General features: G+C 41.3%; 3 protein-coding genes across 3 annotated transcripts; 1 reads left to right on the top strand and 2 right to left on the bottom strand.

Annotated features, from left to right (window-relative positions):
• Nucleotides 1–500: 500 nt before the first annotated feature.
• LOC118430672 (glycosyl hydrolase YngK-like) lies at nt 501–6439 on the bottom strand. The gene is made up of 9 exons (XM_035841659.1): nt 6286–6439; nt 5401–5588; nt 4097–4266; nt 3469–3724; nt 2850–3009; nt 2067–2384; nt 1633–1736; nt 1167–1263; nt 501–855 (listed from the first exon to the last, which is right to left on the bottom strand). The coding sequence occupies exons 1-9, from the start codon at nt 6425–6427 to the stop codon at nt 740–742; spliced, it is 1551 nt and encodes a 516-aa protein (XP_035697552.1). The 5' UTR covers nt 6428–6439; the 3' UTR covers nt 501–739.
• A 785-nt stretch (nt 6440–7224) lies between these two features.
• On the bottom strand, nt 7225–14234 carry LOC118430671 (glycosyl hydrolase YngK-like). The gene is made up of 11 exons (XM_035841658.1): nt 14082–14234; nt 13415–13546; nt 12795–12941; nt 11471–11652; nt 10823–10992; nt 10105–10357; nt 9476–9635; nt 8749–9066; nt 8316–8419; nt 7939–8035; nt 7225–7473 (listed from the first exon to the last, which is right to left on the bottom strand). The coding sequence occupies exons 1-11, from the start codon at nt 14128–14130 to the stop codon at nt 7358–7360; spliced, it is 1728 nt and encodes a 575-aa protein (XP_035697551.1). The 5' UTR covers nt 14131–14234; the 3' UTR covers nt 7225–7357.
• Nucleotides 14235–15338: 1104 nt separating this feature from the next.
• Nucleotides 15339–21582, top strand: LOC118430670 (lysophospholipid acyltransferase 5-like). Its single transcript, XM_035841657.1, has 13 exons — nt 15339–15511; nt 15903–16010; nt 16185–16291; nt 16511–16604; nt 16784–16821; nt 17041–17148; nt 17426–17493; nt 17772–17880; nt 18041–18127; nt 19093–19259; nt 19796–19943; nt 20487–20651; nt 21060–21582. Exons 1-13 carry the CDS (start codon nt 15421–15423, stop codon nt 21330–21332), a joined length of 1563 nt encoding a protein of 520 aa, XP_035697550.1. The 5' UTR covers nt 15339–15420; the 3' UTR covers nt 21333–21582.
• The last annotated feature ends 766 nt before the right edge of the window (nt 21583–22348 follow it).

The following is a 22348-nucleotide window of genomic DNA, read 5'->3' as shown; positions in this document are numbered from 1 at the left end:
TATAGAAATTTGAAATGGGAGAAGAATGGACATTTTATACTGCAATGTGTATCAAATTTTGAAGAAAAAAAACTAGCAAATATGGTCTGAATACCTGGTTTACTTATCGTCAAAGGTTCATAAGAAATGAAAGTCGTAACAACTGTACATGTACATATTGAATATCTTAGATACAAAGATTAGAATGCATACTCTAGGTACTAGTTTACGTAGCGTTTACATTTTTTGCATATTTTGAACACTTTTCATACTTTTGTACATGTCTTGTTGGATTTCGGTTGGGCTGTAAAGGTGACAAATATTTTGATAAATACGTATTCAAGTTGTATCAATTAGCATTAGTATCATATATATAGAAATTAGAAATGATCTAGATTTACTTCTGCAGTGAACTGCAAACAATTTGGTAATAAGATATAATTTTCCCACAAGAAATAAATCATAACCATCGACAATATGAGTGTTTTTTCAATCTTAAATCATTTCGAAGTCTTTTAAGAGGCCATTGTAATTATTTTGATATCTCAGATGTTTAACAGAAAGCAATATGTTTTCCTGTGTAAACCATGAAATAAAAGTCATAAAGATCAAATAATCATAGTCTTGGAAAGACAGCGCTAAATATCTGTTTTACTGCCTTCTATACATAACTGTATCTCATAGTCACCATAGAATAATATATTGCGTGTGCAACGGGAAATACTTGGCAACTCTCTTTCCATCTATACCATATACAATACTATGAAACTTTAACGATGACATCGGTGCTTTCGTTCCCCATCCTATCCACGGCTCTAAGCATGTAAGTGCCGGCCTCCACGCTTACAGAAGTTGTGTTGTAACCGAAAACTTGCACTACAGACGAAAAACAAAAGATGTAGTTTATTTAAAAGTAAGGATTTACACAAGAACAGACAATCGTTGCGTGTGTAAGAAATGTGGAAATGAAACGATTTCAGAGCTGAGCTAAGACAAAATCTTATCACAAAGGGAACTTAAGTCACAACCCCAATAGATATGCAAGACAGGCTGAGTAGTTTCAGCTATAGTTCAGTACAATAAATTTCCACCCACACCCCGCGCAAACCCTCTTCCGAACCAATCAGGGTTACCTTCTTCGAATTTGGCGCACAGCTCAAGCTGTACTACAACACAATTTTCCCTACCTAATCCCCAGGTATTTTCCTGATCCTGTCTGTAGACTGCCCAGGCTCTCACGACTCCGGACTGGTCCCTGTTCCATGTGATTTCCTTTGTGCCTGCCTGTTGGTGAATTGATATGAGAGTCCATATCACGTTCACACTTCATTATAATGGCTAATGTACGAAATAACTTAAAGGTTATGGTAAAGGTAGCCCCATAGCCATAGCCGTAGGCCGGAAGTAACTTTCTCAATGACAGAAGATCGGTAACATGGCAGGGTTTGAACCTAGGACCTCTGGCTTCTGTGCCAAACACCCTGCAGTTAGGCCATAGGCCGCACGTTATGCCACACGATCCCACATACGTAATACTAAATTTATATACTTGAAATTTCCTTACTGATCAACATGATTATTGTCAATCGACACCCAAACGTAACTTAATCGATAACCTTTTGTATCATAGGAACAAAGTACAAGTATGTGTACCTTAACGCCAGTGGGAGGGTCCGGGGCCTGAGTGTCCAGCCATGTCATTACTGGGGGGATGGCGGGTCGGCCGTACACGTCGGATTGAAAGATATCAACCACCCCTGGAAGATTTAAACCTTAGACCTTAGAATATCAAGAAATGTTGCCTCAAAGAAGCATCTAAAACTACAGGGAAAATATTTTCTTGGCATGCTTAGTTTTATAGTCGTGCCTGTCCTTGGTGCTGAAGACGTTTCACATGACGCCCTTGCACCGTAGCTAGACTGTACGAAGGAAATATAAGGCAAAAGTTACCAAAATAGAAATGGTGGCAACAAGGGCATAGATTGGCACACACCAGTCACATTTCGTGATGAATTGGGGTACTTATGGTGTAATACAGAAAGGGAGTACAAGAAAGCAAAGCCGTCTTGCGGTAGGATTGTACACACCTGAAATATTGTCTCTGAATGGCTTCATGCTGAACATGATGTTTCCTAGGGACATCTGTCCTGCGCGTTCTCGCGAGATTTTAACCTGATTCACGAGTTCTGACACTGGCCAACCAGATGTGAAGATTCTGCTGAGGTAATTTCCGGTGTAGACGTGACGTCGCAAAGGATTCTGGTCCAGCCACCAGTCCAGCAAGGCGGGGTAGCTCTGCTGTGGAGGGTCTATCATCCAATAGAGCTGAGGGGCGAGGTAGTCTACCAACCCCTGCTCCAGCCAGAACTTAGGATCGGCGTACAAGCTGTCGTACTGGCTGAAACCTGCAGGTATGGATAACAATAAAAACGGAGCAAACCCTCGACAGAAGTGTTTGTACAATATACTATTCCCATCAGTCATGCTCTGTCTCCGACATATGAACTGATAGCAGAAGAAACTTAGTTCGGATTTCAGGCACGGTCCTTATAGCCCTTCAGACTCAAATGACACGATTGTCAAAAATGTAACAAACACAATTGTACCTAGTCTCTTCCAAACTCCATAAGTTGCTGGGCAAAAGTAATGGAAAATAGACAGAAGAATAAGCCAAAGGAGTTGGCTGGCCATAGAATTACTGTACTAGTTCGCAACATAGGAAGTATGTGGAAGGCGTCATACGTCCATAGATTGTAACCTGTGCTTCTATAGCCGGCTAACTTCCCTGGCATATTTATCCGTCTCTTGCTATGGTTACTCTTTAACATGTTAGAGCGCGATTGATATGAGCATTTCTTATTAACAAGTACCTTCGATCCCCTCTGGGTGCCCGGGTTTCCAAATGCCGAATGGTGAGATACCAAACTTGACATGTGGTTTTTCCGCATGGATACCCTCATACAGCCGCTTGATCAGTTTGTTCACGTTATCTCGCCTCCAGTCAGACTTGGACATGGTTCCTCCTGTTGACTGAAGAATTATCGTGCGTTTCTTATGTTGATTCTTTCACCCATATGTAAAATACCAATTCATGGTAGTTGTGTAAAACTTATCAATGGTTCGATTACTAACAATATACATTTAAACCTGTCCAGGAAGATCACTCAGAGGGGCAATAAAATCTGGTCTATGGAGACAGCTGGTCGCTATAGACAGGATTCATAATACTTGTGTCAATGAGAAAATATTGTCTGTCATCAAAGGTTCTAATAATGTTCAAATTGGCCAGGTGGTACTTATGTAGAGTCGGCCACTTGTACGAGCTTGATTTTACATGTAGATGAAACTACGCTTGACTATGTGTACCTAGTACCTAGGGGCCAAACACTGACATTGACCTGTCTTCCCAACACCTACATACATACCACATACCCAATATCGTAATCCCAAATCGTAGATATCAATTTTCATGGAGATAATAAACAATACCTGATAAGCTCGGAACGTTGCATTGTCGGGGAAGTCGACCCCACCGGCCGGATAGGGATAGAAGTAGTCGTCAAAGTGGATGGCGTCTACGTCATAGCGCCTGACAACGTCGATGATAACGGCATAAGTGTGGTTCTGCACGTCTGCCGCTCCCGGGTCCATCCATATGTAGCCGTCATACACGTAGGCGTACTGGGGGAAACGCCGGGCCATGTTCGTCGCGGGTAGGGTGTAGTTTGCAGATTTGTGACGAGCCCTTCAAGTTCGAGGTAGAAATATTTGTTTGCTTGTTTGTGTGCTTGTTAATGTGAGCTTTTGCTTTACTGATTGAAGTCTCAAACCGGCTTGTTGGCCTCTTTTCTTTAAGGTAATGAGACAAGATGAAAACTCTAAGTGTGACAAGAACAAAGGTTACATGATTGAAATCTTAATAAACCCATAAATACGTACTCTACAGACCATACTTGATCATAAGGAAGTTATGATAATTCGTGGTGTCTACATTATGGCTGTAAAAATTAGCTTGTCAGTAGTATTCAGATTTCAGAAGCTTAGCTGCTCTCCTGGCTTAACAAGAAATTTATCTAAAATCGCCACCTTGGCGACTATCTCTGTATCTAGATCTCACCGATAGGGGTTGAGCCACGCATGGAGCTGGATCCCTCTTTTATGGCACTCCGTTGCAGCAAACTGCAGCGGATCGTAGTACGGTGACGGGGGAGCCCCCTGGCGACCGGTAAGATAATAGCTCCATGGCTCCAGCTGAGAATCGTAGAATGCGTCTCCCGTCGGTCGAATCTAGAAATTTGTTTTCATCGCATTTATTCATTCATCTATTTATTTATATACACGGTTGAACACACTCAGTGCTTAGCTCTGCTTTCCAGGCGTGCCCTGTACAGAATAGCAATTTTACTTATTCGAGGCAACCTAGAGGGTTTTGGGTTCTGGGATTTATTACCTTTGCCAGAATGGCTAAGGTTATGTTTTGGGCTTGTGAGTCTGTGTGTCTGTGTGTCTGTGTGTGTGTGTGTCTGTTAACAGCATAACTCGAGAAGCCTTGGATGGATCCCGATGATATTTGGTAGGTGGGTAGGGGTCGGGAAAACGAAGGTCAAGTTCGATAATGGGCCCCCTAGCGGCTTGCTAAGGTCATCAACAGCTAATTTGCATAATTAATGAGGAAAATTTATAAATCCACTGCATTCCATGATGGGACTTTCAAACATATGTAGCATGTCACATATGTAGCTGGGAAGGAGAGAAATGTCGATAGATATCAATTATGCAAATGATGGCCTCATTTGCATAATTAATGAGAAAATATGAACATGTTGACGGATCATCATGTTCTTTGGTATGTACGTAGCGTAAGTGATGACTTACATAATGGTATACTAATTATGCAAATCAACAGCTAATTTGCATAATTAATGAGGAAAATTTATAAATCCACTGCATTCCATGATGGGACTCTCAAACTTGTCACATATGTAGCTGAGAAAGAGAGAAATGTCAATACATATTTATCATGCAAATGATGATCTCATTTGCATAATTAATGAGAAAATATGAACGTGTTGACGGATCGTCATGATTTTTGGCATGTAGATAGCCTAAGGAAAGACTTATATAATGTGATACTTATTATGCAAATTAACAGCTAATTTGCATAATTGATTAGGAAAAGTTCATCAATCCACAATGAAATGAGTAGCGCATTTGTCTACAGACATCATTCTACATAACAAACCTGGTTTATTTGGCAAAGGTATGTGTTCGTGGAACTCTAGTTTATTTATATTATCAATGGCGCCTCACGCTATACTCACAACGCCGGTAAACCATTTTGTTTAAAAAACTGAGAAAGATTCAATTCAACCGTATGTCAATTTCTAGCTTCTACATTTTCCGTCCGAACTTTTGACGCACCTGAAAGACGAGGGCGTTCAAGTTCAGTTCCACCATGCGATCCAAGATGGCGACCAGTTCGCTCTTCTGTTGTTCGGTAGAGAGGGACATATTGGACGGCCAGTCTATGTTCTCCACTGTCGCCACCCAAACTCCGCGGAACTCTCGGGACTGAGGGTCTACCTTTGGTAGGTCATTGTGTGCACCTTCTGAGAATACAAAATGACAAAACCCGTTCGAATTTTGACAAGCTGACACTTGCTGCCAAAATCAGAATGCTTCCTTTATCTAGTTTTATATTTATTTAGAATGATACATATTCACCATACATTATACATACAATATATTATACATATTCGAAAATTTTGACTTTACCGGCCAGTGCATATTTGGATAAAATAAGCATCTACCTTCAACTTTTCGAACGTATTTGTACAGTGTTTCAAGCATTTAAGTAAGAGACGTCGCAAACGTGATAAGACATTCATTTAAAAGGCCCCCACAAGTCCTTTCTGGCGTCCTCCATATCGTTATCGAAGTCTACTTGTTCTACATTGTTCCTGTCAAAGTTCAACAGAGACTGCAAATATTGACGACAACCGGCGATAACATATGTCGTGAACTCAGAAAGCTTGTAGATTTACACATCCGATCCATCCAATAATGTACAATACTTTGAATGTCACACTGTTACAATATAAAAGCACCTCATTTGTTGCTGTTGTCGAGCTTTGCTAGCAACGCTTTTCAGCATGCATGGAATCGATTATCATTTCCTCCATACTCTTTTTTCAGTATTTTTCTTTAATCTTTTACATAGATTTGCGTCAAATTGCTGCAAAGAGAAGGGAAAGGAGGATTCGAAAATATAGATTTATGCACAAATTCGCGCCTAAAGTGACTCACCCGTAACGAATACCACCGTCACGATGAGAACCGTTGACGCCAGCAGTCCCATGGTGGCACCGAGGACCATGTACCGGCGGTTTAGCTGAGTCCTGGGTCCATGTTCTGTTTGTAAGTGAGCTGTATCCATTCTTACATCCATACAGTCAGTTAAAGGAATGGCTCAGAAATAATGCCGGAAATTACCAAGTTTTCATTGCATGCAACAGGGAAGTATGTAATAACGTTATGTGCCGAACAGCACGGCACACCATGGGGGCACCTGTTCATCACGTGACGTGGACCTGGGCAGTTTGACGTTTGAACGTACGGCTAACCGGTTAAAGCCCTGGGTTAAAGATAGTACGGCCTCGGTTTGTCAACAACATTCCTATGTCTCCTGGTAGGACGAGGGCGCACGGACCGCTTTACACTGGCTATGTCGGGACAAGCTGGAGTCTGTTGGACTTAGATAATTATATATATAAGGGCAAGGGCGCCAAAGAAACATTGCAGAGCAAACAGTTAATGGTTATTTTTTTATCTTAACAGAAATCTCAAAGCAAAAATGTCACATTTACGTATACGGTTGCCAGGCAACGTATACCAAAATTCACTGGTATGGGATCATGTTATTATCATATCTGGTTCAATTCGTTTTTGTGTAATTTCCATAGAGATAATGCAAAATTAATTTTTTGTTGGTGGGTTCCGTGGAAGATTCGGCCACTATGTATCTTATCGAACAACCAAAAAGTAAACAAAGGGCCTAATGACCTGTTCACTGCACATTACTTCTGCTAGCATCTCAATCGTTTGTCAGTGTAGCTTTTGTTTGGATCCCCATCTACGTATAACATTTTCAGTAGTTTCAGTAATACGTGAGTCATCAGACGCCCTTTTATTGTACTCGATTGTATCAAAAAATTTCACTCTTGTGAAATAGAGACAAGACAGGGGTAACGGAGATCGATCGCTAAGGATCGGTTTATTTCATACTGTGACTCTCAGACATCTTGTTTCCGAAGTTTGTGGTGTCCAAGGGGGTTCTACCACATTCTTCATCAAATTATGTTCATGAGACAAGATTCGTTCATGGGACATCCACGATGACGTCACTGCTCTCGTTCCCAACCCTGTCCACCGCCTTTAGGATGTAAGTACCCGGATCGACAGTGGTAGTCGTGGTGTCGGCACCCAGCAATTTAACTGAAAACGGATAACCACGTTAACCATGACTTAAAGAAAGTAACCGAGCCAGAACACGAGATAACAAAATGAAGTTCAACAACGTTAACGTTTTAACGATGAAAGATTGAAGCAGTCTGTAAGGAAGATAAAATTGCCCATTCAGAAGACAGATATTACAGTCAGTACTGTGCTATAACAGGGTAATTAATAGATTTCATTTTCTTTCATCAGTTGTTAGAAATATCAAATCTCTAACGCCAGTTCACCTTTATGCGCAAGGTAATCTATAGCCGTTGTTTGTAAAAACAGTGTATTTAAGGATATCAAGTCGAGGGACGTTGGTTTCAAATTGCAACTGTATTTCAAAATATTGCAGTTTGAACCCACCATCCTTCTACTTGATATCGCTAGGTACTCCGTTTTCTAAAAAAAAAAAACGGATATAGATTACCGCACCGATATAGGTGAACTAGCGTTACCGACCCATGCTGAGACGGCCGTCCCTGTCTTGACTGTACAAGGTCCACACACGCACGTCACCAGTGGAGTCTCCGGACCACGTGATGGAGTTGGGCGCCACCTGCGTAAACACAAAATATCGTCAGTAGTGCTCTGTTGTTTGGATAGATATAAACTGATAGTGAGACATCCAGCTCAACAGATAGGAAAGAGAAGCAAGCCAAAAATGGTAATGATAAGGTCAAATGGACGTTTTAACACTTCTGGCAAATATATACATGTACACCCTCTTTGTCCAATTTCTGAGACTGTTTGATACCAGAGAGTCATTTAGAATATAGCAAATATCATCGACAGGTTCTTGACATGTGTAACTGCAATCAATCACTGCTTCGCTTTACCTGAACGCCAGAGGGCGCTTTTGGAGCACGACTGCCCAGCCAGGGCATTGCTGGGGTGAGAGCGGGACTGGTGTACACCTGCGACTTGAAGGCGTCCACAACACCTGATGAATTAAGAATTTAATAGACTGAACATCTTCTTCATTGTCAAAGAGTCTGTAGATACACCGTATTATGAAAACTAATTAATTGTAGACACTATTTTGGAGTTTTGATATAAATGTCCTTGGTGCTGAAAAGCTATCATTTGCTTTTGCGACTAAATATTCGGTAATAAAGGCCACATATTTCTTTAATTCCAATAAGACTGGTGTGTTTGTTCCATAAGTTATTAATGTCACATACCGTAGCCACCAAAAATAGACATTGCCTCATCATCAAAAGACAAATTTACCCTCACTCTATTGTTTCTGATAAGCTGGTAAGCTCTTACCATCGCTGTTGTCTCTGAATGGCTTCATGCTGAACATGATGTTTCCCAGCGACAGCCGATCCGCACGATCTCGTGAGAGTGAAACCTGGTTCATGAGCTCTGACACTGGCCAACCATCGGTCAGGATCCTGCTGAGGTAATTTCCGGTGTAGACGTGACGCTGCAAAGGATTCTGGTCCAGCCACCAGTCCAGCAGGGCGGGGTAGCTCTGCTGTGGAGGGTCTATCATCCAATAAAGCTGAGGGGCGAGGTAGTCTACCAACCCCTGCTCCAGCCAGAATTTGGGATCGGCGTACAAGCTGTCGTACTGGCTGAAGCCTACAGGTATAGGTGATTAAGAAAACTTTGTAAGTCTGTCTAATGAATGTTTTCATACTCTTCAAGCAAAGGTTAGGCTCCGGCTATTTTGACGTTTTTATGCGTTTTTATCGGGCTTTCTACTCTGTACCATTTTGTTGATGTCTCACGGCCGAAATACAGAGCCCGATAAAAACGCCTAAAAACGTCCAAAAAAAAACTAACCTCTGCTTGGAGAGTATGGTTTCTTAGACTTAAAGTATTTTAGGGCTCATGACTTTAAACTAAAATATGCTTTTGTAAAACCAGAAAGACTGATGCTCATCTCGTTTCTAGAATGTAAGAAAAGATAAGGGATTTCACAAGACGACTGAAGCTTTAGGTTTGATTGAAGATCCTGGCTTTGCCTTAAACTTGACATTGCCCTTACCCACAATGCCTGCAGGGTAGCCCGAACGCCATATCCCGAACGGCGAGATGCCGAACTTGACGTGAGACTTCTCGGCGTGGATGCCGCTGTTCAGCCACCGGACCAGTCTGTTCACGTTATCACGTCGCCAGTCAGCCTTGGACATGGTCCCTCCGGAGGTCTGGTGGAAAACAGGCAACCATATGCATGACAGAAAAATGTGGGAGGGTTGAATTTTACATATCATATTTCTGCTATTACTTTATCAGTTATACATAATTGAAAAGCACATGTGCAATGGTATTCCGTTTGCTGTGATCATATGTTTATGGATTAAGTACAAGAGTTACTTATGTGAGTAGGTCACAAAAAGTGTCATTTCTATCATATGCACGTTGTTTTTTTATGATCGTCTGGCTCGAATGGCTGATCGCTAAGAATGAAAAATAAGGGGAACGAAAAACACAAGTATTTAGCAAGCAATACCCACAAATTATTCACATGGCTAGTGTTTTTTAACGTTTTGTGTGATTTGGTATCTTTGATGTCATATTTTTCGTTCCTGCAAACTACCCGGCCGGGCGCCGATTTGAAAATCGGACCCTATCATGGAGAAACCATGCAAGACCATCTCCATTGAACAGTCTAACCTGGTAGGCTTGATACGTGGCTGAGTCGGGGAAATCCACCCCGCTGACGTAGGGGTAGAAGTAGTCGTCGAAGTGAATGCCGTCTACGTCATAACGGCGCACCACGTCGATGATGACGTCATAGGTATGGTCCGCCACCTCCTGTGCCCCCGGGTCCATCCAGATGTAGCTCCCGTAGTCATAGGCGTACTGCGGGAACCGCTTCGCCATGTGGTTGGGGGCCAGGGAGTAACCGGCTGCTTTGGTCTTAGCCCTTAAAGCAGGAATATTTCAATAGCTAGTATAAGCATTGAGTATAGGACCTTTTGTAATTTGGGATAAACAGGATTTAGTGAACGCACTTTACAACAGTCGACAAAACGACTTCCAGCAAGGTCCCAAAACAGTTAGCCCAAAAAAACTGCATGCCAGAGATGACTAATGGTACATTTGTACCTATAAAAGTCGGTCTATGTGGACCAGATTTTATAGGTACCATTAAAATCAGGTCTATGTGGACAGGTTATCACCGTCGACATGCACAGTGCTCTTAATGCTTGTGTCAATGGGAGAATTCCTAGATTTAGAATGGAACACGAAAAGTTGGTCACCTTGTCCAGGATGAGGTGGTCCTTATGCAGCGGCAGTTACGAGTACGGGTTGAACTGGATTGTTGCTATATATTGTACATAAGTAAGGGTCGAAGAAGATGATATCTGTTTCTATGTGAATCCCCCACCTGTACGGGTTGAACCAGGCATGCAGCTCGATGCCTCTCCGGTGACTCTCCTCTATAGCGAAGGCCAGTGGATCGTAGAACGGCGTGGGAGCCGATCCGTGCCGACCGGCCAGGTAATAACTCCACGGCTCCAGCTGAGAGTCGTAGAAAGCGTCCCCAGCCGGGCGAACCTGTCAAAATACGCCTTTAGTTCAAACTTAGGGAATCGTAGTTTCAAAACAACTTTGATCACAGATCGCTTGCATTGAATGATTCCTATCTTTAGCATGTTCTGTGCATTGGCCTTCTTTGTGACATTGCGCAAACTCGTTAGACACGCGTGCGCTAGAATATTGGAAACAGGTACCTGCATTATTTACTTTCGCCTACAACTAGACTATAAAGAACATAAAACAAAATGTAATTACTAGTCAACCTATCGTATTGAGTCCTGGTCACCTTTACATTTAGTTTTGCTGGCGTGCTTTGACGATGATATCATACAATGTGTGGAATTCCTCACTACGATTTTTCGAGAGATATAGTGTTTAGCATCGTTCAAGTTCGGGCTGTAAGATTTTAGAGATATCCAAGTCTAAGATTACCTAGAGTAAAAGTAACACACACATGTCTACAATTCTGTTCGGTTTGAATAAGATTAGAATGTACCTGAAAGACTATGGCGTTCAAGTTCAGTTCCACCATTCGATCCAAGATCGTGATGAGTTCGGCTTTTTGCTGCTCGGTGGAAAGATGGCGGCTGGAGGGCCAGTCAATGTTGGATACCGTGGCGACCCAGACACCGCGGAACTCGCGTGAGGGGGAGGGCGTGATAGTAGGGGCGCCGGTTTCTGAGTTGGGATACAATTCAACCGTTATCTGTTGTTTTTAAACACAACCTACTAGTTGCCTAAAGCATTTGCATGATTCATTGATTCAGATCTTTTGGCATACATATCTAAGAGAACTCAATAAACATCTCATTTTTAAGCAGATGATGAAAGTACATGTACACACAAACAATTTATAGATTTGGCCAGTTAGTAAAGACAAGCTTAAATCTCACCTGTAGCCAGAATGATGGTCATCACGATCGCCCCGGACATGGCAAGGACTGCTATAATGCCCAAGGCCAGATATCGCCGGCTCATGAACTTGGTAAACTTTGGAACGGGCATGACTTGGGCGTTTAGGGACTGTGTGCGTAGCTTATTATATTATAGAATCTCCAAAAAAATACTGAGATTTTTACAGGATCACTATACCCAAAGGCACCAGAATATCATTGTTTTTATACACAACGCCTAAAGTATTTTGCGAACGACCACTAGACTGCGTGTTTACAGAAAGACTCATGGTATGAACTGTGAGGAAAGATAACTTGATAATGTTGATATTTTTGACATTCCTCCGCGTCTGTCTATAATTTATCTGGCCTCCCTAGGCTGAGCATCAAGGGCACGATGTGTAACATTGAAGTGGCTGTTTTAATTTAACTATACTCTTTGAGAGAATCATAGAGCACGTTTTATTTTGACCGGTTTTGGCTAGCATTCCACTCCAGAAGTGGATATCATATAACTCCTCAGAGAATAGATAGTTATGCTTGAATGAAGTTTTCTTGTTCAAATTTACCATAAGTTGAAGCCTAAACGCAGGGTGAACATTGTAGTGGACGAGTTCTTGAATTCTACTGAGGACCTTCAAATTGTGCACAGGTGGGGGAGGACGTGACTTCAACCATGGTAACGGGTACCGGTTGGAACTGGTATAGATTTCGATACTATATAATGTTTAGGATTACTTTTTGGATAGACTAACTGCATATGCACAGACGTCATCAAAACAGCCAGCCAACACGTTTCAATCATTATTTGTGGGTCATTCTATAGTAAATTATCCATGTATAAACGTAGCCTCTTTAGATAGCAGAATGGTCTATCAGAAAATATCCTTCGCTTCGAAGTACTCTGTAACATGTCTTGCCCCTCACCTTGCAGGCAGCACCTACGGTAGCTCGGACCTCCACACATGCCGCTGACGTAACCACCAGGGCAGTAGTTGGTGTCGTGCTTACACAAACCTCCTGCGTACGTACAGGAGTCGTCACTGCCAGACCAGTACACTTCATTAGCTTGGCCTGGACAAGGAATGAAAAACTGTATGATCGTTTCGCTGCAGTAGATTTTATGTCCTTACTTTTTCCCCTTCTCTCTCTTTCTTCTCGTCCCTCCCTCCTTCTCTTCTTTCTCTCTCATTTCCTTCCCCTTTCTCTCTTTCTTCCCCTCTGTCTCCTCTTCTTTCTCTCTCCTTTCTTTCCCCTCTTTCTCTCTCTCTCTCCCTCCCTCCTTCCCTCCCTCTCTTCCTCTGGCTATGTGTGTCTTTTACTATTCACTTTTATTGCCATGCTGTGTCAAATACTGAGAGAACTCAACAGAGAGTCTTTAATGTGTCTGCATCGTGCAAGTTGCGTTAATTGCTTCTGAGGTGCCACAGAAGAGACTCCCTTCGTCCATTTAGATCAGATATTTTCCTGGGGCAGTGCACCAACGCCTCCTGTCTAAAAGCTTATAAAGTGCACACAACATTACAGAAAACTACTAGATGACTTACATGCATCATCGCAGGAGATGCAGCATTGCCTGTTGGAGTCCCCGTTACATAGGTGCTGAAGGTAGCCGCCCTTACAGGTGGTGTAGCGGTAGTCGGTGCAAACCCCACCGTGTGCAGTGCAGTGGCTGTCCGCTACCCGAGAATCAAGAAATTAAAGATCTCTGTGAAATATTCAGTTGCTCTGTGAATTGCTTGTTTTCTTCATTATTGTGATTTTCTTGCTAAATCCTTAATGTGCATTTTCCTGCCGGTCTGTGGGGACCAACATTGGTCCACCTTACTTCCTGCTAGTATCCGGGTACACCATCTTGTCACCCTACCGTATTCAAATAGCTACAGGCACACACCAAGGGTATTTACTCTATGATTGGTGTTTTTATGACGTACATAGAAACGGGTAGAACAAAATAACTGTTTTGTCACGGAAAATTGTTGTTGTGCAAAAAGACAAAAGATGAGATTATAATGATGCAATTTACATATTTTCCTACAGTGATTCGATAACAAGATCCATTCACAACCAAGACATAAAGTGATTCTCCAGCAAGGTGAAATTATTCATTATTGAACGCAATATGTTTACAACATTTCCGTATGTTGCACTTCTACGTAATATATGACAGCAATAAAACGAAGAATACTGCCAAAGCTAAACAAGCAGTCTTACCACGTGCAGCTGAAACGAACGCTAAGAGGAACAGCAACTTGAGCGCCATGGTTTCCACACGCGTACGTGCACGAAGATGCCTAGTACTTAGAGAGACAATCTGGCTTACTGCGCCACGTATCAAGAGTCTACTCTGTAAGCGTGCCAAGCTACAGCAAATATACCGTTACCTTGAGATACCGATGGGTTTGTTTGACAGCGGTAGCACAGTTCGTGCAAACATCCCGGGAAGGAAATATGATACGACACCTTTGTTTATATGCCATCAATTACGTGTAATACATTTTACATGTGATAGGTGTGTGGCTGCAACAAAACTCAATACTTATTTAGTATGATAAATAAATTCCTACCCTTCTGTGGCTTTCCTTGGTTGTTATTGGGTATGGAGTGCACTTTTGTTCTATTGCTGTTACTCATAGGAATAACATGCAATTTCTATCGGAAAACAATCCGTACTACTGGTAATGTATGTATGTATGTACAAACTTAAACTACACTATGAATAATCTCTACTAGATATATGGACTAACTATGAATGAAGTAATTCAATGTTGAAATAACGTCAAATAGTGCATATGACTTATTTAACGTAATGATATGTTTCGATGTTAACTGGACTTGATCAAGAAATATATCATACTTTTTTTTAAGTGTCAGATTACACGTATACAGTTTTACAGCTGTGCATATATCCATCTATAAGAACCACAAAAATCAGGCTATAAGGAACATGATAAAGATATCATTATATGGCTCTGGCGGGATAAAACTTTTTCATTGTGCAACTTGTCCAACCCGCTCGACCGGTCCAGGCTTGTAGGAAACTTTGTGCCAGAAACATGGCGGAAGCAAACATCGGTACTCTTGCACAGAGACTCGGCACGTCAGAGGAAGCAGTGCGATTCGTTATTTCCCTTCTTTTGGGTGAGTTAAATAGTTTTGTCTTGGACAGTGTAATGCACCAGAACAACGTTTAAGCCACCTGAGAGAGCCGTGCCCAAAGACAACTCTTTATTGCAGGGAATTGCCGATAATTTATCGGCCCGGGATTATATGTTGCTCAGAGAGGGTTACATCATTTGAAAACTAGTATATATATATATATATATCACCATAGTTTCCGTTCTTCTCAAAACTTAAGATGGAATTTCAACGTGACCGCTTCAAAAGTTGTGCTTTTTATTGTTTCATTTCAATATATCTCCTAGCGAGAGACTGGATAAGTGCACTCCCTTTTGATTCGTTTAGACCCAAATAACCAGCCGGACCAGTTTTCACAATTTGAATATCACAGTGCAGTTAGCAAGTGAACCAGAATCAGGTGTCTTCAAACAATATGGCGACAAACGGCTACTCGATTTCTGTCCTTGCTGAAACATTGGGTACTTCCGAAGAAGCCGTGCGTTTGATTCTCTCTCTGCTTCTAGGTGGGTCATGACAGTACTCTCGTTCACCTTCGTTGACGACATGACCTTTATCTTACAGGAAACGGTTTACATCAAGATCGTACCTTTCACATTTGGGGAACACTATCCGTTGTATTAACTGTAGGAGAGATTCTTTACCCGCTATGTGTCAATTACAGGGGGTGGTGGTAACCCCTTACAAGTTTCTGACGTCACATGTAATTGTCTTTGCTTAGAATAAGGGGGTTGGTGTCACATCAGATGGGGGTTGGTGTCACATCACTTCTTACATTCTTCCTTGTAAAAATGCGCAATATTTTAGCCCCAAAACCATATCAAGAAATCACGTTTGTGTCTGCTATCTCAACAGACACAATCTAATCATATATTTTAACGTGTTTTCTCTTTCAAGGTTATCCATTGGCACTCTTCCAACGACTGTTCCTGAAAAAAGCGCCTCCTACCGCTTACCATGTCTACTACACCCTTGCGGGACTTTCCATCATGTACTTCAACTTTGGTAGGATATCTATCTCCTCTTTTATTTACCATCAGAATTCCAAGAGTTAACTCTCCTGGTTGTCACATCACAATAATCTAGTTAAGGCTTTCTATTGAAACAATTGACTAGATTTCCCCGCTAATATCGTTTTTTACTATCTGCATCAAACATGTCTTCTTGTTTTACCCTTAGGTATTGCCACGTATCACTCCGCCCTGTCCGTGATAGTGAACTGGGCGCTGCTCCACCTCTTAGGTGGATCCTTCCGCTCCGTGGTCCTGTCTTTCACTTACAATATGGTGGGACTACTTTTCTAGAACATCTTATAGCTTTCAGATCATGCAAATTCAAATGTGATTATTTAAGTTTGAAAGAAAATACATTTTCAGTTCATTCTACACAAAAAAAGAAATACGCACAATATTAACAACATATACCGCGAACGAGAAAATATCTTTGACTGACTTCCTTAATGATAAAAGACCATATTATTTACATGTTGTTGTTATTTTCCCAAGGGTCATCTGTTGTTACATTACTATCTCCTTGGCACCACCACTTATGTTATCAACTTCACCACTCCCCAATGTGTCCTGACATTACGTCTGATAGGTAAGAACTTCTAACCAAACTATTGGAGATTAGAAAAAAGTTACAGACTATTCAGATTTCCAGAAAATAATGATTTTTGAAAGAAAGACTTGTTTTTTTGTTTCATATGTCAGACAACAGAGATAAATTTCAGGATATTTAAATAATGTTTTCTGATCTGTGCTATGTTCCTATCGTAGGTTTGGCGTGGGACATCTATGACGGCACCAAACCACCGGTAATATTTTTTGTTACTTTCGCATTTGTATTGATTTACTAGTATATTCTCCTCCTATACATTGCGCGCGCGCGCGCGTGTGTATGTGTGTGCGTGCGTCTGTATGCGTGCATGCATATATGTGTCTGTTTGTTTGCCTGTGTCTGTCTGGATTTGCTTTCGCTTCTCTGTATTTGTCGTTTTTGACAAAGATGTGATGGTACATGTATTTTTTCTTAGGAGAAACAGTCGGAGAGTCAGAAGAAGGTTGTGCTGAACAGATCCCCGACGCTTCTGGAAGTGTCCGGCTTTGTTTATCACTTCGGGGGACTTTTGGTCGGACCACAGGTACTTTGTTGTTGTTGTTGTTGTTTTATTTTGGGGGAAAAGTTTCTATTTCTTCATCTATTTGCTTGAGACAGTGTATATTTATATATCAGTCAAATGTAGTGACTTATGTCAATCAGGTGGTCTCATTATGGAGAAAGTTACGTATAGTATCAATATATGTCAAACAATGATAGTCATGACAGAAGTGAAGGTTGAATAGATGGATATATAGAATAGGTACGTATATGGATAGAAAGATCTAACGTTATCTGATGTTGTCTCTTTGTTCGTCCAGTTCCCAATGAAACAGTATTTGTTCTCAATTGGAGTTCTGACATCGACTGATGAGAAGCCACCAATAAGGTAAGTAATCATCGGATACATTCACGGTATCCAGCCTGATTTTTTCCGTCCCTTGGATTTTGATTGGAGTGTTATAACTTTATAGTTTGTACTTACTGGGAATGTATGTACGAGCCCACTTCCTATCATAGTACCATAGCTTTTGTCATAGTTTTCAACGATAACAGTAAACTTACTAGAACATAACTTACAACGGAATAATTAAATTCTTACACACAATGCACTTCTTACTACAAAATGAGGAACAAAACTGACATTGTTCATTTTGCCTTCTCCAGTATTATGCTGGCCCTCAACAGACTAGCAACGGGCGCGGTGTACCTTTCGTTATTTACCCTTCAGACTATCTACTTTCCGGATGATTATATGATCAGCCAGGGCTTTGAAGTAAGTTCGGACACTCATTTCTCATAGTTATCTCACAACTACTTATACCCTATCACAACTACTTATACCCTAGTCTGTACTGCTGTAAATATCACTGTTAGTTTATTATAAGATATCTGTTTCTATTCCTAAAATCGCTCATTATTTTTTTTGCTGGTAGGATCTGGGCCTCCTCAGCCGTTGGGGTTTCGTGACGATCTGGGCAAAACTGTTCATCTGTAAACTGATCGGAGTTTGGTTGATCTCGGTAAGTCACGCACTCTTTGTTATTTGGTTGCCGCAATGAATAGCTAAAATAATGATGTATCAAGACACACAGCCTGATTTCTAGCGCATGGCCCGACAAAGGTTAAAACCGTTGAACAAGGAACTTCCGAAAACAAGAGTTCGGAGACCTCATATCTCCATGAAATAGCCTGATTATGCAAATGATTTCTACATTTACATAATCTATGCTTGGTTATGTACACATTTAGATAACTTACACTGGTCACAATGTTGATTGTGCAATCATTTACCATTTAGAAGAATTATACCACTTTTACATTAATTATGCAAATTAGGGACGTATTTGCATAATTCATATCTGCTCATGTTCCACCAGCCACAAATTACATATGACAGGTATTTGAGTCCCACAATGGCAAATATTACAAATATAGATTTCCCTCATTAATCATGCAAATTAAGTGCCACCTATTCCTTATGTCACAAGCTATCTGCCACCAAAAAAATCAAGACCATAGCACATCCAGATCAAAAGATACAAAAAACGGAATTTCTGCTGCAGTACCAAGGTCACATTACAGCAGGGGGCCTTGACCTTCGTCTTTCCAACACCTACCCACACACCAAATATCATGGCAATCCATCCAGAGGTTCTTGAGTTATGCTGACCACAAATATCCTGAAACACAAACAAACACAGAGACACACAAAGACCCAAAACTATATCTTCATTTCTCATGGAGATAATAATTTCATTAGGTTGGTAGAATATAGAATATCGGAGAATTCCTTTTACACAACCAGAAGGTTCTTACATTGCTCCGATATCCAATAAAGAACTTGATGATAAGTTGGTGATGAGTTTTTGGATTAACTATGAAACGAAAATGGATGACATGGAATAGTACTATATTGTGAGTCACATATTGCCCAAACCAATCACTCCTGTACATGGAATGATGGTTTACCGCATTTTATACATAGGAAGGTGTTGGTATCATCTGCGGCCTGGCGTACACCCCTGGTGCTGACGGGAGCCCTCCCCGCATGGACGCCTGTCAGAACGTGAAGATCATCCCGTGGGAACTGTCAGTCTCACCGGATGAGAAGATTCAATCCTTCAACCTCTCCACCAACACCTGGCTGATGAAGTAAGTACAGAAAGCCGACCCACGTCTTTGGTGATAGTTTTCTCTTCATCAATTACATGTAGTTTCACCGTTTTCCCATCTATTGTTATCTCTCTTATTTTCATTTCAGCCCGCACACACGAAATGCTTTTGTTTTACATTCTGTGGATCACTCAAGTTGATGATATCATTCTACTTATCAATTGTAGAGTATGATGATTCATGTTATATTCATGTTATATCAACATTATCCTTCTTATCAATTGTTATAATTATGGTATTTAAACATTATTCTACTTGTCAATTGTTACCATTTAGTTGTTACGGATAATGCAGGTAGTTGATATCTGTAATTGAAAGTTTTATCGTCTTTCGGTACTATCGTTAATTTTTGTGATATGAAGAAATATGGAAAAGGATCATAGAAAACAAATTGATATTCATCTTATTTCCCAGCACAATCCGATATAAATGCTTAACGTAACTATTTTTTTTTTCAAAATATGATAGGAATACAGAAACGTACGTGTTGGACCAAATTAGGATTTATTTTGCAGCTACATATACAAGCGTTTGCGGTTCCTGGGCATGCGCATTGTGTCCTTTGTGGTGACGCTGTCGTACCTGGGTATTTGGCACGGACTGCTGAGCGGCTACCAGGCGGCTTTTCTCTTTGAAGTTATCTGGGTTCGAGGCTCGAGGGAGGTAAGAAAACGTTTGGACCAACCTACATTGAGAGTACCACCGGAATGGATTTTGGTGTGTCTCAGTGGTTATACGAGTATATATACATGCATCTTACACACAACCTAGCACAACAATATGGATAATTGTAACGCCTTATTGCCAAGCAAACCCTACGGTAGAACAAGATTGTATCAAAAGCTGCGAGAGGAGTGAAGCCGGCCTTAGGGAGTGTGTTTGGCTACCGTTAGCATACACACTTCCTAAGGCCGGCTTCACTCATCTCGCAGCTTTTAATACAATCTTATGCTACCGTAGGATCTGCTTGGAGATTATGTAAAGCCTGACGTGACGTGTACTACACACAAACTGCTCATTTGATTGCTCATATTGCACACTTCTGAAAATTTTCGCCCTACCAAGATTGCAATGTGGGAAAACCGCATATCAGTTTCGCATTCAGTATGAACTCAGCACCAGTTATGCTATAATGGAAAGTGCAAGAAAACCTGCTCGTGTGTTTTTTTCTTATAATCGATGGCCATGCGAATTATTTTTTCTCAGCTCGAAGAAATGGCCCGACGTGTGCCAGTGTCGAGGGTCCTGTCGACTGCAGGCGCGCGGATAGTCCGCGGTGTGGCGCTAGTGATCAGCTGGGTGTTCAACTGGGCTATGTTCGGCTACATGATAGTGCCTTTCGCACTACTGGTGGCCGACAAGTGGGTCAAGGTAAAGTTTGAATTATTTGAACCTCGGGCTCTATCTAAATACGATACAGAAAAAAGAAAATAAGGGACAAGCTTACGCATACGTAGACCACATATTTGATACATAGAAATAATCATTTCCTGCAGATTTTGAATCTAACTTAATTCTGTCACGAACGCTAGGCTGAAATGATGTACATTAAATTTATCGTCCAGGTATATTGCACTCCGAGCAAATATTAGGGAGGTTAAATCGTCACGTTTTCTTATCTCCATTGAGGAGGCACTTTGTAAAAGAAACGCAGCGAGGAAACACAACTATTTAGCCTCGCCCAATGCTTGCAGGGTACAGTCAGGTCACAAGAAAAAGGATGAACGGGTGGTGCATTGTGTTTCATAGTTGGCAAAAACACTTTTGCTTACTCTACAGGTTTACGGACTGCTCTATTGGGGAGGATTCATAGCCCTTGGTCTAGCGTTAGTGATCGGTCCCCTGGTACGGAGATGTCTGGATCCTCCCCAGACACCGACAAAGAACGGACAGGAGGTCGCTACATCTTCTAACGGAACCTCATCTTCAAAAGTTGAGATAACTTCTTCAGACAGGGAAAACGGTAGCGTCACAGTGGACATTCCCTCACGACACCTAGCGGAACCCGAACGCGATGAAAATCCAGAAGCCACGCCATCAAATGACATATAAAGACGACAAGGAGCAACGAAATACCCAACCACCCTCCTTTACTCTTGCATATGTTTTCTTCCTTACATATAGGTGTACACGTTGCTGCATTGGATAGGACATTTACTGCTCGGGGGCGTTCTTGTGATATCTTGGGTTATTCGAAGATTTTCACGCAATAGACGAACATCAGACCGGGGCCTAGAGATGACGTCACCACAATCGGTGATACCCGAGTCGTCCGCGGCAAGTCGCAAAACTACACAAACCTCCGTTACTATGGCAACAGAGAGTACTGCGTCATCATGGAACTTTGCTACAGTTTCTGATGATAGCTCTGATGATGAAACAACAACAACAACAAGTTATGTACAAGTGGACATTTTAGAAAACCAAGAGGACGCTCAAAACTTAGTCGCTGCTTACCTAGGGCCAAGTCAGACGACTCTGTTGGACAAGTTTGTATGGGAAAAGGGTGAAGATATCCGACATTGAATATATAAAAACTTAAACTAAGCCAAAAGTTGATCTTTGATATTCTGTATATATCCTTGGTTATATGTTAAGTTGACAACTTACAACGAGCAATGATTGACAGGGACGCATGGGCTGTCATTGCAACTCGAGACCGGATGGACTCAAGCAAGCAAGCAATATGTTATTGTCTGTTTGGTTATTGGTGATATATCGATGTATAAGGTCCATTTTCAAATGAGTCGTTTGATGTCACATATATTAGACATGTAATGTTACATGTACTAGTATATAGATTAGCCAGTTTTGAATACTATAACACTGCGTGAAGTTTACAATGTTACTTGTATTGTATGAGTTCAATATATTTTGTAAAGTACCAAAAAAGTAACTACTCTTATACATATGTTGTAGCCGAAACAGAGTCATGATCATTGCTCTCATCGTACATGGAATGTACGTATTCCCGCCATTTTGTCCGTCTGTTGACGTGCCCTGCCTATGAGGATCAATTAGTTGGTATTCAGGTCAGATAAACATGATTATAAAGCAGTGATTCATTC

This window comes from Branchiostoma floridae, chromosome 14 (genome assembly GCF_000003815.2).
Source record: "Branchiostoma floridae strain S238N-H82 chromosome 14, Bfl_VNyyK, whole genome shotgun sequence".
NCBI lineage: Eukaryota > Metazoa > Chordata > Leptocardii > Amphioxiformes > Branchiostomatidae > Branchiostoma > Branchiostoma floridae.
This window is presented reverse-complemented; position numbering and strand designations above follow the sequence as displayed.